At 46.9% G+C, this 18,456-nt stretch overlaps 1 protein-coding gene across 1 annotated transcript; it reads left to right on the top strand.

The window, feature by feature from the left end:
* The first annotated feature begins 6,007 nt into the window (after positions 1 to 6,007).
* On the top strand, positions 6,008 to 6,604 carry LOC107518179 (crk-like protein). The gene is given in 1 exon segment (XM_036226584.1): positions 6,008 to 6,604. A coding segment is annotated over 1 exon segment (597 nt).
* The last annotated feature ends 11,852 nt before the right edge of the window (positions 6,605 to 18,456 follow it).

The raw sequence follows: 18,456 nt of genomic DNA, 5'->3' as shown, positions 1-18,456 counted from the left end.
TATGCTTGCAGTCCCAAAAGAGCAAGTGCTCTGAAGGTCTGGGCCCTGAGCTCAGGGGTAAACTTACTTTTATAGGGCTTAACAAGCAAAGACAATACATCTGTTATCTAGACAGAACAAGAAAATGGGAGGGTGAGTCTTCAAATGATCTCGAGGTCACCCACCCTTTCGCCCTATGCTGCAAGCATGTTTACAGATTACAATGTTAGCCATTTAAGTAGAAAATTCCTCTTCAATAACAGATTTGACCAGGCCCTGGGCAGTAGCCTCATTTCATGGCCAAGGTGACATTTGTGTGTTCTGATCTTAAAACACACATCAGGACTGCTCCATACAGCATGGGTCTCTACCAATAGCAGAACCCTCTCGGAGCCGACACCAGTGTATCGCACTACTTCCTGCCTAGCCTCTGCAAAGGGTGGACCAGAGGAACTGGCTTTCCACTCTCTACAGGCTCCAGTGCTCCTGGAGACCCCAGGAAAAACAAGGCTCAAGATGCCTGCACTGTACTGTGCTGGGGATCACCCATTAGCTGCCAGCCTGCTGGGAGGCCAGTTTCCACTGTTACATATTGACCCCTTTGGCCTCCATAAGCATAGTTGCATCTACATTCTTTTTTGCCCAGATGCCATAAGCTTTCTCCTTTGGGCCAGTGGCTGGTCCAGCCATAGGTGTTTAATCCAGAGATGAGCGGTCGCCAGACTACCCTGGGAATTTTGAAGCTAGGTTCCTCTTGGAATTCAGGCCTCTGCCACTGAAGAGCTCTTCAACTCACCCATTCATTTTGAGACTGGTCCTTTCAAACAATTTGCCTTCCCATTAAGGGAAGAAAATTCTGTCCCAACGCAAGGGACAGGGCCCTTATGATTTTTCTCCAGTGTGGACTTAAAAAGGAGATCAAGACACTGACAAGCAAACAAACAAAAGCCACTTCAGACCGTCAGATATGAGACTGGGGTGGATCAGAGACTAAGGGCATTATGGGGAGAAAACATGTGTGTAAAGGGATTCAGTATTTGGGGGAAAGTGACACACCAGGCAGCAGGTGCCAATCAGCCCATGCAGGTGATGGATGTTAAAGTAAAAGGCAGCTCCCCTGACGTGTTGGTAAGGGTGTTAAGTCCCGTAGCCTCACTAGGTTTCGTTGAGTTCAATGGACAGACCGCAGTAGGTTTTGAGGTGCCAGATCTTAGACTATCATTCTCCTGATGACAGATTTCTGGACACACTGGAACGTTGTTTGGATTAGCTGGGATCATTTTCCATCCCGTCACAGAACTGCCTAGCAGAGACTATTGGAGTCGCCTGAGTGTCGTTTGCAACGGAGTGGCAGTCCCGGTGCCTCAGCATTTCCTGAGACCATGTCCATCAAGTTCCTCCCGATTTTTGAAAATGAGAAGGACTCCAAAAGGATGCATTCGACTCTTCCTGAGAAGTCGTCTCCTTGAGAGCTGGAAGAGGGACAGGGTAATCCATTCTGGAATAGGAAAGTGAGAAATAGGATAAAGAAAAGATGGCTGGGGTGCTGCTGACAGAGGGGGACACTTGGGACCCTTTCTCAGTATGTTTTAAAAAGTTCAGTGTTGGAGAATAATGAACAACCTTGTTGAGAAAGAAGGATACTTGGGAGCCATTTGTTCTGTTGGCCTCAGGCGAAAGAAGGTCTCCAGGGAACCCAGGCCGATGCCAACTTTCTCATATTCCAACCACGTCAAGGTCATTCCCTATGTCTGAAACTCTATGGGGATTGCTCTGGATTCCTTAAGCTACTGTACAGGATGTGAGGCCTTCTCTGAGGCAAGTACTGCAAAATGGATCATTGAATCAATTCTTTTTCAGACATCAAATGAGAATGGGGGTGGGGAAAGGCGAACGATGCGAGGGACTCAATGGGTGGCTACTGTGTGTGTTACAGAACCTGGGCCCACTGCTGAGTTCTCTGGAATTCACACATGATATGGCTGGCCACTGGAAATGTGAGTCACTTCACACACCCTTTTACAAAGTCAGTTGAAATTCTATAGTTAAAGTAGAAAAGGAAGAGTAAAGGCCGAGGTAACCTTGGAGCTAATGAAATGTTTCCTACTCACTACAGAAGAAAACATCTGAGAGACACCACAACCAGTCCCCTCCTCAGCCATCTGGTCACCAGACCAAGCTGTGGCCTCAGGAGGATTGGGCCTCCTTTAGTTCCCGACGGCGAGCATGTCAGCCACCACCTGAGGACAGGAGTTTCTGGTCCTGACCTGGATGCTGGCCTGAGCAGGCTGCGGGCAACCCAATGGTTGTGGGGAGACAGCTCAGGAAGCTCTATCTAATGAATCTGGGCTCAGGTGTGTGGGTGTTTGGGATCTTATTGGGTGCATTTCTTTTCTTATTAACGCAAAGTGAATGCACAATGCACCCACATCATTAAACAAATGTGAATTTCATAGAAGTCTCATAGAAATATTCAGGCAGGTGTATACACAAAGGCACTCACATATTTGCATCTGCCTGGATATCACACAACCACATCTCTATCTCACACACTTTGAGACACAACACACACACACACACACACACACACACACACACACACACACACGGACACTGTAAATTCCCAGCCAGAAACTTATTTGTGCTCAGTTCTTTAGAGAGTGAGGGGCATAGAACAGTTCCACCACACCCACAGCTGGCTGGGAAATTGAGGCAAGCTGTGGCTGTACCTCTTTGATAAAGACACATGAAGACCCCCGAAGTCAAGTAGGCCTTCCAGCTGGGCTTTTAAGGCCTCCAGAGGCCTTTCCTTTTGGTTCCCTTCACAACTAGGCCTAGCTCGGCCTCCTCATCCCTGTTACTTCCTGGCCTCAGGAGGAAAAGGAGTGTGCCTGCCAGCATGGCATGCGCAGGGGATGTGAACTATTGCCTTCTGAGGTGCTCGCCAGGCCTGAAAGATATGACCTAAACCTCTGCTCCTAGGACACAGTCCCAGGCTGCCTCAGCCTGGCTGGGCCATGGGCTTCATAGCAGCCAATGTCCCAGGAGCAGGGTGCTTGCTGGACAAACAGATTGATCAGGATGACAGCACAGGAGGAGAGAATGGGCTTCCTGTGTTGGAATAGGTAGTTGAGGATTATGGGAGTGTAGAGGGGGTGAGGAAAATGGTCAATTGGGAGGAGGGATGGTAGGAGAATTGTCAAGGGGGTAGGGAAACATGGAGTAGGAAGGAAATGTGATGCCTGGAGGCTGAAGAAGGTAGAAGGGCCCTGGTGAAGAGGAAATTTGGGGAATATCATTAAAAACTAATCTGCTTTCTGTTCTGCTTCTGTAAATATGCTTGCTTTCTGCAAAAGTGCTTGCTGCCTGCAAGGGTTCACTTGTATTCTGCTCAATCTGCAAATGCAACTTTATATTTTTGCTCTACAAATGTAACTGTTTGTACCCCTAGCGGCACCCACATCCTGTAGCACTTTGTACCCTGGCAGCTCCCACTTCCTATAACAATTTGTAACACATTGTACCAGCTGGTAACCCATGACAACTCCCACTCTTCTGCCAATGTTACCTTGCAACCAAAGCAACTCCCTCCACTTGTAACAGTCTAAGTTTGAATCAGCCAATCAGCCAGTGTAAAAACCCTATATATAAGAAATGTTGCCACTGAGCACACTGCCCAGATCTTCAGAGCACTAGCTCCTCTGGGACCACGCATAATAAACCTGACTCCTCCTCTCCAAGTTACTATTTGGTTTTATGCTGGACTAGGTTTGGGATTTTTTCACATTTTTGGAAGTCTCAGCGAGATTCCAACCACGCTGGCCTCTTCGGCCGCAAGAAAGTGCACAAAGTAAGATCAAAAGAGTAAGCTAGCGAGTAAGGGATTGGGACAGCCCCCATTCAGGTCCCCTCTGTCTGAAGGAAGAGGAACTGAACGCAGCCTCCTGGTCTTCAGTAAGAAGATATTGGTCAGGGAACCTGTTGTATGATTTCCAAGTTCATCAAGGATCTCCAAAGGGGGGTGGCGCGGCAGAGACCCAGGAGTCTCCCCAGTAGGGGAGGCATCAGGTTGAGACAGGCACTCACTAGCCGAGGGTAAAACTTGTTGTTTGTACTGGTGGAGAGGGGCAATGTTTTAACCTGATATGTGGGTGTGAGAGTGAATGAGTGGCTTGGTCAGTTTGATTGATCAGGTATGAGTTTGTAGCTCCATGGCTGGGCACCCTTAAGGTCCCCTAAAGGTCACAGAGATCATGTGGGCTCATTCTGCAGGTCAGTGGTGAATGGTATATGGTCCGGAGTGGCATTGGACTAGTGTCCAATCTCAAGTCACAAAGCCGAGTCTGCTATGGCTAAGCATCACCTAAGCTCCCCTCGAGGGGACGTGGCCAGATGAGCATCTGAATGGTCTCCTCTTTGGAGGGGGCAACCACCCTTGTTTGTCTTTGCATCACTGTTGCAGGGTGGGAAGAGTTTGGTCAACACCAAGTAAAGGGGGAAATTCCATCATCCTCCAGAGGGCAACCAACCACTCTCCACAAGTCAAGGGGAAGCAGCTATTTGCTCTCTCTAGATCAGATTGTTAAGGAATAGTGGGAGGTGTGTAAAAGAGTGCATGCTGAATGACTGAGACATAGTCTTGCTACGAAGAAAAAGTTGAACCCCTATTTGTGGTTCCGTGGCACCCCTCATATGGCTTACGGTGGCCTCACTGGATCTCCATGAGGAGTCTACTCCAGTGGTCCAGGTTGTGGGTTTATACTGACCCACCAATGCCAAAAGGCACCTGACATCCCACGACGGAAGCAGCTGGAGATGAGTTAAGTGAGTGGTGTCTCCTCCAATTTCCCTGACCATATTCCCTTTTCTGTTGTGCAACATGATTGTTGTCTGTTATGGGAGGCGTGGGAGGTATCTCAGATCTACATGAAGGAATAAGGCATGTCAAATAAGGTTCGAGTAAGTAGAAAGAAAAATGTTGTTGGTAACAGAAGGTGTAAGGTCTGGAGACATATTTTGAAGGAAATTGAAGGAAAGGTGTTTGACTCAGAGTTGATTATTTCTGAACAAGTGAAAGTGGCAAACTGAAGGGAAGAGAAAGTAGGAGAAGGTTCATGTACGTGAAGAGAAATCCCAAGGGGAAATTAAACTGAAGGAATAAACAAAGTGTAAAATCCTGAGAGGAAAGTGTAAAATATTTCGGGAGGGGATCTTGAGGAGAAATTTTGTGTAAGTAAGCGAAACAAGGTTGGAAATGCGAATGCCAAAAGTAAGTTATTGTAAAATTAGAACTGTGTTTAATGTTTCTGAGACTATTGGTCTGCCACTAAAGTTATGAAGAGGTTTCTGAGAAAAAGAAAAAAACCCAAGAATTCTGTAAAAATAATTTAAGTGTTTTATGCCGTCTTAACCAGGTTTCTGGAACTTTATTAACACTGACCTCTGTGCCCAATTTTCAAAGGAAATCCCCTGCAAATATGGAGGGAGGTACTGCTAAACCATCTGTCTTAGATTGTATGTTGGAAATTTTTAAGAAAAGTTTCTCAGAGAATTAGGGGATCAGGCTGAACCCAGAAAAGCTTCGAACTCTTTGTGAGCTTGAATGGCCCATATTCAGGGAAAGATGGCTCTCAAAAGAAATCTTAGCTCTCCCCATAGTAAGAGCAGTCACAGGGTAGTGACAGGGTAGTGACAGGGACCCCTGGATATCCAGACCAATGGCCGTACATAGACACATGGCTGCAGATTGCTATAATGGTGCTCCCTTGGGTTTGGTTTAGTGCAAATAGGCAGGGACAGAATGAGGTAGTTGTGGCCCAACCACCTCAAGAAAAGAACAAGGGGATGCCAGTGAAAATAATCCACTAAGGGGATCCCAAGGAAGAACCTATTTTCTTCCTACTACCATACATCTCAGCAGGTCTGTTAGTTCCTGTGCAAAACTACTTTACACAGTTTTCAGACAGGCTTCTACCATCAGTGCCTACACTGCCCCCCACCCATTGCCCCTAAGCCCCAGGCTTGTGCCATGTCCTCTGCCAGGTTTAAGTTCAACTCCTCAGATCACTCTGCTTGGTATGTGGAGCCAATGTCTTGTGAGGAGGCACAAATCGGACTCCAAGGTCGACTTCACGGCATGTTCCTAGTCTGCAACTCCACCTGTCCTGAGGACTATGTACTGTCCATGTCCGATAATGCAAGAGTCTTCCACTACATTATAAACTCGCTTTCCAACCACCATTTTAAGATCAGGGACCTAGAATTTGAATGCTTGCCAGCCCTGCTGGAGTTTTACAAAACTCACTGCCTTAACACCACCACCCTGACGGAGCCTGCACCCAGATATCTAAGCGCATTAGAACATGTACAGACTCTCTATGACTTTCCTGGGATTCATGCTGAGGACCTGCTCTTTGAGAAGGGTGAGATCCTGGTAATAATAGAGAAGTCTGATGAACAGTGGTAGAGCACCCGGAACTGGAATGGTCGGGTTAGGATGATTCATGTCCCCTTTGTTAAAAAGCTAGTGAGACCCCCACTTCGCCACAAGCAATGCACCTTCTGCAAAGAAATTGGCCATTGGGAGAACAAGTGCCCCACTGTGGGAGAATGCCTAAAGGGCTAGAGAAGTTCAATCAACCTCATAAAGGAAAATACAAGCCTGAATGTCCAAGAGCTTATAGGTCTGGTCAAAGAACAGTCAGACTAGGAGCGACTGGGCTCCTTCATCCTAGGCCCCCAGGTGCCTATGATCTCAATAGAAGTAGGGGGCCAATCAATGACTTTTATGGCGGACAATGGGGCACAAATTACCTTTACCTTAAGGGAGCCTACCCGTCTCACACTGAGGTGCCAGCTTGGTTTAATGATGGCTGTGACTCTGCCTAGAGAAGACAAATGGTATCTTTATCCTTCAGGGAAAAACAAATGAATCTAACCAGTTTGCTAGAACTACCGTCTCAGCAGAAAAGGGGGTTCCAGGGCTAGCCAAAAATCATGCACCCATTGTGGTAAATCTGAAACCACAGGCCTACTGTCACACAAAGACAGTATCCAGTGTCACAGGATGCATGCCTGGGAATTCGGGACTACATCCAGAGTTTGTACAATGCCGGAATTCTGGTTGAGTGTCAGTGACTTTGGAGTGCTCCACTCATGCTGGTTTGGAGGCCTAGAGGGAACTACTACCACCCCATCTAGGACCTCCATGCCATCCACAATACAGTGATCACCATCTATCCGGTGGTCCCGAACCCGTGCACCTTCCGGAGTCTTCTTCTACCTGCTCAGGCGAGCTGGTTTATGTGCCTCGACCTTGAAGATGCCTTCTTAAGTCTCTGGTTTTTCACTGGCTAGCCAGCCTTTGTTTGCCTTTGAGTGGGAGGACCCACACACTGGGGAAAAAAAGCTGCTGGCTAGCTTCAAAGGGACTACTGGAAAGGCACTGAAGCCTTACTGGCCCTACTCTCTAACATGGGGTACAAGGTGTTGTGGAAAAAGGCTCAGCTATGCAAACAACAGTTTAGGAACCTTGGATTCATCATTTCAAAAGGACACTGGGCACAAAAGGAAATTGGCCATTTGCTCAATACCTCGGCCAAACACCAAGAAAGGGGTCCATGAGTTCTTAGGGGCAGCTGGATTCTGTAGAATCTGGAAACCAGATTTCTCTGAGAATGCCAAGCCACTATATGGGGCTACAGCTGGGTCTGGAAAAGACTCTCTGGAAATAGGGCTCTAAACAAGACAAAGTGTTCAAAGAAATAAAGAGATTCTGAACCAGTATTCCAGCATTAAGAATACTGGACGTGACACAGGACTTTAATCTTTTTGGAGGGTCCTCACACAAGCAGTCAGGCAATGGAGATGCCCAATTGCATATCTGTCCAAACGTCTAGATCCAGAAGCTTTGGGATGACCGCCATGTCTCAAGACCTTTGCTGCCATGGTAGTCCTGGTTGGGGAAGCAGACAAGCTTATGCTGGGACACCGGAATGACTCATCATTGGGGGCTACTTTATGAGGGTACATGAGTCTGCATCAAAACTGTAAGTAAATCAAACCTCACTACAGAAGGCTTCCCAACTACAACTGTGAGGAGGTCACGGACAAAATTTACTCTAGCAGGCCAGATCAGACAGATGTTCTCTTTAAGACCCAGAACTAGTATTGTTTACAGGCAGCTAAAAAACAATGACTGCCAATGAGGTGATCAGAGCTGGGGTTCTGCCACAGGGCTGGTCATCACAGCAGGCTGAACTATGAGCACACGTCTGGGCACTGCGGCAGGCTGAAGGGAGGTGGGCCAGTGTCTACACTGACTCAAGGTATGCCTTTGCTATCCTGCATGTACATGGGACCAGTTATAAAAGATGGGTTGTTGGCAAGAGGAAAGGAAATGAGAACTTCTTCAAAAGGTCTAGGAATCAAATGAAAACTCCACATGACCTACAGACTGTAGAGTTCAGGAAAAGTTGAACGCATGAACCAGACCCACAAAACTACTCTAGCTAGGTTTTGTCAGGAAACCCAAGACCCCACTCGGGTTAAGGCAGAAAGAAAAAAGAGCTCCACGAAACCCCCAGTAGGCAGGGACTACGACCATTCTTAGCAGGAAGCAGATATGAAAGAAGAGACCCCCCCAGTCCCTAAACATTCATATAATAGCAAGGGGGTTCATAGGTCATAGAAAAGAATTAGGCAGAATAATTAACTAAGGGGATTCTGGGGTCATCCCATCTTAGAAGGGGTCTGCAAAATCCTTTATGAGAAACCTCCCCGGTAATAGGGAAGTTAAAAGGAAACCTTAGATCAATGACTAACATAGTAATGTCCCAACACCTTCAGGCCTTAGGGAAGATTCTCTGCCACATAACTCAGGAAACTTTAGAAAGGGCCCCTATCACTTTAGGGAATTGAGTCCACCCCTTTCAGCCAGGAGATGAAGTATGGGTTCAAGATTGGAAAAAGAAGCTGTTCCAGCCAAGCTGAACAAGCCCTTAAACTGTTATATTAGCAACTCGTAATGCTCTTAAAGTTGCAGGTATTACCCTGTGGATCCACCATACCCGGGTAAAGAGGGCGGCACCTCTGAAAAGTCAGCAGACTTGGACTGCAGAACCTCTTTCTGATCAACCACTCCGAGTTGCACTCCAGAGGCAGCAGAAGTCCACCAGAGATCGTTGGCCTTGCTCTGGCCAGTCTACACAAGGCAGAAGCTTGAGGATCAACTGCTGGCTTCGCAGAAACTCCATCATGAACAGGGAAGGTGGATTCCACCAACTCTTGTAAGAAGAAAGATGACATGCCCTGCTCCAGCCACAACTGGAAGCTGGCTGGTCCACGGATGGCCTAAGCCTGAGGAATTTCATCATGGGACTTTTATATTGGACATTGAAGAGGGAAGGAAATTAGGGCAGAGGACTGTCAGTTATGCATTAATGTCACTGAAGGAGGTAAGACTACCTTAATTTTCTATATCTATTATGAATGTCAGGGAACTCAGACAGGGATCGGTACTATAACCACACTCGATATTCAATATGTGACCCAAGAAGTAATCAACCTTATGTATGCTATAACCCAAATAACCCTTCTGCTGAAATAGTTTACTAAATAAAGGTAGCTCTGAGGGATTACAGGGGAGAATGGACAGATGGATCCATGTTGGCTCAGACTAGAATGAAAGAAGATACTAATCAGATATTCCTAAAGTATGATGCTTGTGCAGCTATGAGTCAGGGCCAAAGGGAGGAAGGGAGATCCTGCAGATCTCTCAGCTGGGAAGAGAGTTACAGGACAGAAGAAAAGTATATATGCCCCCACAGTTCCTCATGTGGAGCAAGCTGTGCCTATTGGTCATGTGTTCTATGGGCTACTTAGGAGAAAAACACCACCAAGAAGGAAAGTGGTAGCCTTATCAAGTTGTGCCACACATATGTGAAATCCATTAGAGTAAATCATAATCAACCCCTTTAACCGCTGTTGGAGTTCTGGAGAAGTATTATCACTTGACATTGATGGAACAGTGCTAAATCTCTATGTTCAAATCCATATTCGTATTAAAGGTCAAGGCCCATTCAGCCCAAATCTATCAAGTTCATAAGTCCTTCTACAAGGAAATTACTGAACCCCTACCCTCATCGCCACAATCAATCAAAAACTTAATTCTTAGAATGGCTGAAGGAATAGCTCACTCCCTGAATGCCACTTCCTGCTATGTATGTGGGGGAGCTCTAGTGGGAGATAGATGGCCATGGGAAGCTACTGCATTGGTTCCCAACCAGGCAATGCCAGATATAATGGCCCCATATACCTCAAACGATTGTATGGTCAATGGATTTTAGACCATATTATTATTGGACAATAGTGCCTGGCCAGAGGTGGAGGAAATCTCAAACACGCAGTTGCTCAGGCCAACGATATTATAATGCCCCCTCCAGACAAAGCACGTGGCTGGGAAACAGAAAGAGAGACATCCATTGGACAGATTCCCAGGGCTAACTAAAACCTGTCGTAGCTCAGGCAGGGCCCAAGACTGGACAGCCCCACATAGGATTTACTGAACTTATGAAATTATGGCCTATATCTACCTCCCCACAAATTGGGAAGGAAGCCGTATAATTGGCATGATAAAACCATCCTTTTTCCTCTTACCTCTGAAAACAGGGGAACAGCTTGATCATCCAGTCCCAAAATCCCTGCAAAGGGTAAAAAGAGAACTCCGAATAGGGAACTGGGAGGATGATGAGTGGCCCCCAGAATGAAAAATCCAATACTACGGGCCTGCCACTTTGACAAAAGATGAATCTTGGGGATACCGTACCCCCATTTACATGTTAAACTGAATTATCTGACTGCAGGCAGTTTTAGAAATCATTACTAATAAGACTAGGAGACCCCTAACTCTCCTTGCACATCAACGGACTCATATAAGAAATGCCATCTACCAGAACAGATTGGCACTAGATTATATTTAGCAGCAGAAAGGCATGTGTAGAAAATTCAACCTCATCAACTGTTGTATACAAATAGATGACTAGACTCAGGCAGTTGAGGACCTTCTCGAGTGAATGACAAAACTGGCATACGTGCCCACGCAAGTATGGCACGGATAGGACCCTGATAACCACTTTGAAGGTTAGTTCTCTACTTTTGGAGGCAACGAAAAGGTATATTTTACAAAGCATCGCTGGACATGGCAGTATTTACCACTTGCTGGACGCGACAGGTGTCACCTGAATAGGAAAACATGTAAAAAAATAAAAAAAGAGGTAAGGTGAAAAAACTTCCTCAGAAAAAAAGCGTACACAAAAGAAGAGGAGGGAGAAAATACGGATTACAGCCTGAATTTGAGAAAACACGTGTGATAAATAAATTTAAGGAATAGGCTGTCATCATCAGGAGTAAAATATAAGACAGCAAAGGCCAAAGAGAGGATCCTTTATGTACAAATGGCCATAGAAGAAAGAAAAACTACAGAAAAGACCTTTATGTACTAGAATTCGTAGTCTCTAGTCCAGGGAAATCAAGAAGGATATCAAAAAGGTGATACCCTAAAAAGAATTTAAATGGGCACCAAAAAAGGGGAATGAAGAGGAAATTTGGGGAATTTCATTAAAAACTAATCAGCATTCTGTTCTGCTTCTGTAAATATGCTTATTTCTGCTAAAGTGCTTACTGCATACAAGAGCACACTTGTAATCTGTTCCATCTGCAAATGTAACTGTACCTGTTTCTGCCCCTAGCAGGACCTACCTCTTGTAGCACTTTGTATCCTGGGAGCTCTCACTACCTGTAACAATTTGTAACACCTTGTTGCCGCCGGTAACCCATGAGAACTACCACCCTTCAGCCAATGTTACTAACTTGCAACCATAGCAACTGCCTCTGCTTTGTGATGGTCTAAGTTTGAATAAAGCAATAAGTTTGTGTAAAAAACCCGTATATAAAAATGTTGTCACTGAGCACACTGCCCAGATCTTCCGAAGGCTAGCTCATCTAGGACAGTGAGTAATAAACCTGAGTTCTCCTTCACTCTGAGTTACTGCTTCGGTTTTCGCTGTATTGGGTTTGGGATTTTTCCACAACACTGGGAGCGGACTTGGAAGCTGAGATTAGAAGGAAAATGGAATGAGGCATTGAAAAAGAGTGAGGCTACTGTGTCATGGGAAGATGCGGCAGAGAAAAGAAGGAGGAGAGAGCCCTAGGCCTGACCCTAATCAATTTGATGGACAACAGCTGTGATTAATTGACAGCTAGTCCTGCCTCCAAGGAGCACTGATTGGGCAAATCACTTCTGCAATCATGGTGTCCATAGAAGCTGAACCCCTACCCAGTAGCCTCTTCCCACCCAGAGCTCCCCTTTAATGAATCCAAGTTCTCTAGGCCTGGCAGTGACTAGTTTACAGAAGAGTCTAGGGAGGACAGTGCCAGACTTAGTGAAGAAGCTCCAGAAGGGAGCAGGATGCCGAAAAATGTGGCTCATATTCACTTCCAAATAGGTCAAGAAGCCTAGGGCAAGATCATGAATATCAATGATGCTGAGGCTCAGGGTAGAAGTGAGACTGGAAGCACCCTTGCCTGTTGCCCTGCAACCTATAGGGGTTTATGCTGGTGCCATTTCCCAGAGTGGGAGCAAGGGGGTGGCTCCAAGATGACTCAATTCCTGGCCATTTCCAGGCCTGGTGCCCATGACATTTGAAACAACAAGGCCAACTCTAGTCCTGGGCTTTCTATGAAACTTGGTTACTTCATACCTACCACCTTGCTGGTGGGTAACTGAAGACAACAGCCTTCATTTCACTGCCAGTGTGGCCTTTGTGCGTCCTGAACTGAAAACGGCAGGTCAGGACTGCCACGTATAGCAGGGTCTCTATCAATAGCAGAACCCTCCTGGAGTTGCCACTAGTGTATTGCACTACCTCCTACCAAGCCTCAGCAAGGGGTGGACCTGAAAAGCTAGCTGTCTCTCTCCACAGGCCGCAGTGCTCATTGGCACACCAGGAGAACCAAGGCTCAAGACTCCTTCACTGTCCTGTGTCAAGGTTCAGACATTAGCTGACATCCAGCTGGGAAGCCAGGATCCACTGCCACACACTGACCTCCTTGGCCTGGATAAACATGGTTGCATCTGCATTCTATTTGCCCACATGCCATACGCTGTCCAATTTGGGCCTCCAGTGTTTATTCCAAAGACCAGCGGTTGCCAGACAGCCCTGAAAGTATTGGATCTAAGATCCAGCTGGAATTCAGGCTTCTGCCACTGAAGAACTCCTAAGCACACCAATTCAATTTGAGAATAGTCCTTTCAAGCTATTGCTGTCCTCATCACGGGAAGGGAACTCTGTCAGACTGCAAAAGACAGGGCTTTATGATTTATCCCCAGAGTGGTCTTGAAAAGGAGAGCAAAACACCGACAAGCAAGCAAACCAACGCCAATTTATAGCATCAGACCTGAGACCTGTATGGATGAGAGAATAAAGGCAATATGGTGAGAACAACCTGTGTGTAAAGGGGCTCGGCATTTGGGGGAAAGTAACACACCAGGCAGTGGATGCCTAGCAACCCAAGATGGTGATGGATGTTGGAGTACAAGCAGCTCCCTTGATATGTTGGTAAGGGTATTAAGCTACATAGCTGCGCTAGGTGTCATTGAGTCCAATGGACAGACCATGGCAGGTTTTGAGGTGCCAATCCTTAGTCTGGCATTCTCCTGGACAGAATGGGACGTTCTTTGGATTAGCTGACATCGTTTTCCATCCTGTCACAGAGCGGCCTAGTCAAGACAATTGGAAACACCTGTGTACCGTTTGAAACAGAGCGGCAGTCCCAGTGCCTCAGTGTTGCCTGAGACCATGTCTATCACGATCCTTTTAAGGTTTGAAAATGAGACTCCAAAAGAGAAGACAGCTCCTCTGGAGCCAAAAAAAAAAAAAAAAAGACAGGGTAATCCATTCTGAAACAGGGGAGCAAGAAACAGGGAAAAGAAGAGATGATGGCTGGGACGCTGCTGATAGAGGGACACAAGGGACACTTTCTCAATATGATTAGAAAAGTTCAGCCTTGGAGAACAAAGACCAACTTTGTCGAAAACAAAAGGTACTTGGGAGCCATTTGTTCTGTTAGCCTCGGGGTTAAGATGGTCTCCAGGGAACCCAGGCAGATGCCAACTTTCTCATATTCCAGCCCTGTTGTCAAGGTGATTCATTCTGTCTGAAACTCTATGGGGATTCCTCCCCAGAAACAATCTGGATTCCTTAAGAGATGGTACAGGATGTGAGGCCTTCTATGGGGCAAACACTGCACAATGGATAATTAAGTCAATTGATTTCAGACATAAAATGAAAATTGGGGTGTAGAAGGCATAAAGGTGCCAGAGAATCAATGGATGTCTGCTATGTGTAGCAAAGACCCTTAGCCCACTGATGAGTTCTCTGAAATTCACACATGATATGTCCAGCACTGGAAATCTGGGGCACTTTGCAGACCCTTTTCCAAGGTCACTGGACTATCCATACATGACCTAAAAAAGGAAGAGTGAAGCCCGAGGTAACCCTGGAGCTAAGGAAATATTCTCTGCTCAGTACTGAAGAAGACATCTGAGAGACGCCACAGCCAATACCCTCCTAAGTTATCTTGGCCCTGGACTAAACTGTGGCCGGAGAAGGACTGGGTATCCCTTGACTCCCAATGGCAAGTGTGTCAGCCACCACCTGAGCACAGGAGATTCTGGTCCTGACCTGGATGATGGCCTGAGCAGGCTGTGGGCACCCCAATGGACATGTGGATATAGCACATGAAGCTCCATCTAATGAATCTGGGCTTGGATGTGTTGAGGTTTGGGATCTTTTAGATGCATTTCTTATCTTGGCTCATACAAGGTGGATGCACCATGCACCACATTATTAAACAAATGTGAATTTCGTAGAACTCTCATAGAAATGTTCAGGCAGTCACACACACACAAGGGCACTCACATATTTCCACCTGCCTGGATATCACCCACCACATCTCTATCTCACAAACAAATGGACACAGACAAACACATCCAGACGCATGCATGCACGCACATGCGCGCACACACACAGACGCACACACACAAACACACACACAAACACAAACAAACACAGAGATACTGTAAACTTCCAGCCAGAAACCTATTTGAGGTCAGTTCTTTAGAGAGACAGAATCATGGAATAGGTCCGCCACACCCATAGCCAGCTGGGAAAGTGAGGCAAGCCAAAGCTGTGCTTCTTTAATACAGACACATGAAGACCCCTGACATCAAAGAGGCCTCCCAGCCTGGCTCTTAAGGCCCCGAGAGACTTTCTCTTTGGTGCCTTTCACAACAGGGCCTAGCTCAGTCTCCTCAGGCCTGTGACTTACTGGCCTCATGAGGAAAGGGAGTGTGCCTGCCAGCACGGCAGGCAGAGGGTAAGTGGGGTATCGCCTTCTGAGGTGCAGGCCAGGCCTAATAAAACTGCAACCAGGACCCAGTCCCTGGCACCCCGTTCTGGCTGGGGAGTGGGCTTGATAGCAGCTGAGAACCCAGGAGCAGGGTGCTTGATAGTTTTCTAAAGCCCTGCTGTGGCCAAACAGATTGTCCAGGGTGAGGGTTGGGGAGGGGAGAATGGGCAGCATGCTTGGGAATAGGTAGGTGAGGATCACGGGTGTGTATAAGGGGTAAGGTAGATGGTCAAATGGGAGGAGGGAGGGCGGTAGAATTGGCAGCAAGGGAGTAGAGAAACGTGGAGTAGGAAGGAAAAAGGCTGTCCAGAGGCCAAAGAAGGTGGAAGGGCCCTGGAAGTGGACTTGGAAGCTGAGATAAAAAAAAAATAAAATGAGGCCTCTGAAAAAGAGTGGTGCTGCTGAATCATGGGAAGACACAGCATATGAAAAAGAAGGATGAGAGAGCCCCAGGCCTGACCCTAATCAATTCAATGGACACCAGCTGTGATTAATTGCAAGTAGTCCTGTCTCCAAGCAATGCTAGTTGGGTAACACAGCCCTGCCAATCATGTTGCCGAAGAAGCTGAAGCCCTATCCATTGGCCCCTTACATTCCCAAGCTCCTCTATGGGATTTCCAAATGCCCTAACCCTGGCAGTGACTAGTTTACAGAAGAGTCTCGGGACGACAGAGCCAGGCTCAGAAAAAAGCTCAAGAGGTGGAGGGAGGCAGGAAAAAGTAGCTCATGTTCGCTTCCAAATCATTCAAGAGGCCTGGGGCAAGAGCATGAATATCGGTGACCTGGATATTCATGGCAGGGGTGAGACTAGAGGCACCCCAGCCCACTGCCCTGCAGACTTTTATGGGTTTACGCAGGAGCCATTTCCCAGGGTAGGGGCATGGCAGTGACTCACAGACCTTCCAATTCTGGGCCCTTTCCAGGCATGGTGGGCAGGGCATTTGAAATAACAAGGCCAGCTCTTAGCCTGGGCCTTCTACAAAACTTGGTTACTGCATCCCTGCTGCCCTGCTGGCGTGTGGCTGCAAATAACAGCCTTGACCAAGCCATGGGCAGAGGCCTCATTTCACTGTCAGTGTGGTATTTGTGTGCCCTGAACTGAAAAGACAGGTGAGGACTTCCACGACCAGATGCCAAAAGCTGTCCAATTTGGACCAGTTGCCAGTCTAGGCACCGGTGTTTATTCTGGGGACCAGCAGTCCCCATACAGCCCTGGGAACATCAAATCTGTGATCTGTTTGGAATTCAGGCCTCTACCACTGAAGAGCTCCTGAACTCACCCATTCAATTTGAGACTGGCCCATTCAAGCAATTCCCCTTCCCATCAAGGGAAGGGAACCCTATCAGATTGCAAGTGATATGGCTGTTAGGTTTTTAATCCCATGTGGACTTGAAGACAGAGCAAGACACCAACAAGCAAATAAACCAAAGCTAGTTCAGAGACCAGTGTGGATCAGAGACTAAGGGAAGTATGGGGAGAACAACATGTGTGTAAAAGGGCTCATCATTTGGAAGAAAGGGACACAACAGGCAGCGGGTGCTGAGCCGCCAATGCTGGTGATGGATGTTGGAGTACAAAGCGGCATCCTTGACATGTTGGTGAAGGCTGTTAAGTCACGTAGCCCTGCTTTATTTCATTGAGTTCAATGGACAGACCATGGTAGGTTTTGAGGTGCCAAACCCTAGTCTGGCATTCTCCTGACAACAGTTTTCAGGACAAAATAGGGCATTGTTTGCATTAGCTAGGAGCGTTTTCCATCCTGTCACAGAGCGTTCTAGCAGAGACAGTTGGGGACATCTGAGTGCCCTTTGAAACAGAGAGGCAGTCCTGGTGCCTCGGTGTTGCCTGAGACCACAATTCTTTTGAGTTTTGAAAATGAGAAGGACTCCAAAAGCATGTGTTTGACTCTTCCTGAGAAGACAGCTCCTCTAGAGCCAAACGAGTGACAGGTTAATCCACTCTGGAATAAGGGTGTGAGAAATAGGGAAAAGAAAAGATGGCTGGGACATTGCTCACAGAGGGACACATGGGACCCTTTCTCAATATGTTTAGAAAAGTTTAACCTTGGAGAACAAAGAAAACTGTTGAGAACAAATGGGAGCCATTCGTTCTGTTGGCCTCAGACAAAAGAAGGTCTCCAGGGGACCCAGTTGGAGGTCAACTTTCTCATATTCCAGCCCTGCAGAGGTCATTCCCTCTGTCTGAAACTTTATGGGGATTCCTCCCCCAGAAACAATCAGGATTCCTTAAGAGATGGTACATGATGTGAAGTCTTCCACGAAGCGAACACTGCACAATGAATAATTGAGTCATTTCTTTTCAGACATCAAATGAAAATAGGGGTGGAGGACGAAGAAAGGCACCAGGGAATCAATGGATGGCTGCTTTGTGTGGCAAAGACCCTTGTCCCGCTTATGAGTTCTCTGAAATTTACACACGATATGGCCAACCACTGGAAATCTGGGTCATTTTGCACACTTTTTTTACAAGGTCACTAGAAATTTCATACGTGAAGTAAAAATAGGAAGGGTGAAGGCCGAGGTCATCTTAGAGCTAAGAAAATGTTGTTCCCTACTCAGTACTGAGGAAAGCATCTGAGAGACACCACAGCCAATACCCTCCTCAGTTACTTAGGCCCTGGACTGAGTTGTGGCCTGAGAAGGACTTGGCATCTCTTGGTTCCCCATGGTGAGCGTGCCAGCCACCACCTGAGCATAGGAGATTCTGGTCCTAACCTGGATGCTGGCCTGTGTAGGCTGCGGGGACCCCAATGATTGTATGGATACTGTGCATGAAGCTTTTTCTAATGAATCTGGGCTTGGGTGTGTTGAGTGTTGAGATCTTATCGGATGCGTTTTTTATCTTGGCTCACGCAAAGTGGATGCACTATGTTTGACATCACTAAACAAAGGTGAATTTCATAGAACTCTCATAGAAATGATTGGGTGGGCACACACACGAAGGCACTCACATATTTCCACCTGCCTGGATATCAGCCACCACATCTC

The sequence above is a fragment of the Rousettus aegyptiacus genome, unplaced genomic scaffold (assembly GCF_014176215.1).
Source record: "Rousettus aegyptiacus isolate mRouAeg1 unplaced genomic scaffold, mRouAeg1.p scaffold_m13_p_10, whole genome shotgun sequence".
In the NCBI taxonomy this organism is placed as follows: domain Eukaryota; kingdom Metazoa; phylum Chordata; class Mammalia; order Chiroptera; family Pteropodidae; genus Rousettus; species Rousettus aegyptiacus.
The sequence above is the reverse complement of the archived record's forward strand: the minus strand, read 5'-3'. Positions and strand labels throughout refer to the sequence as shown.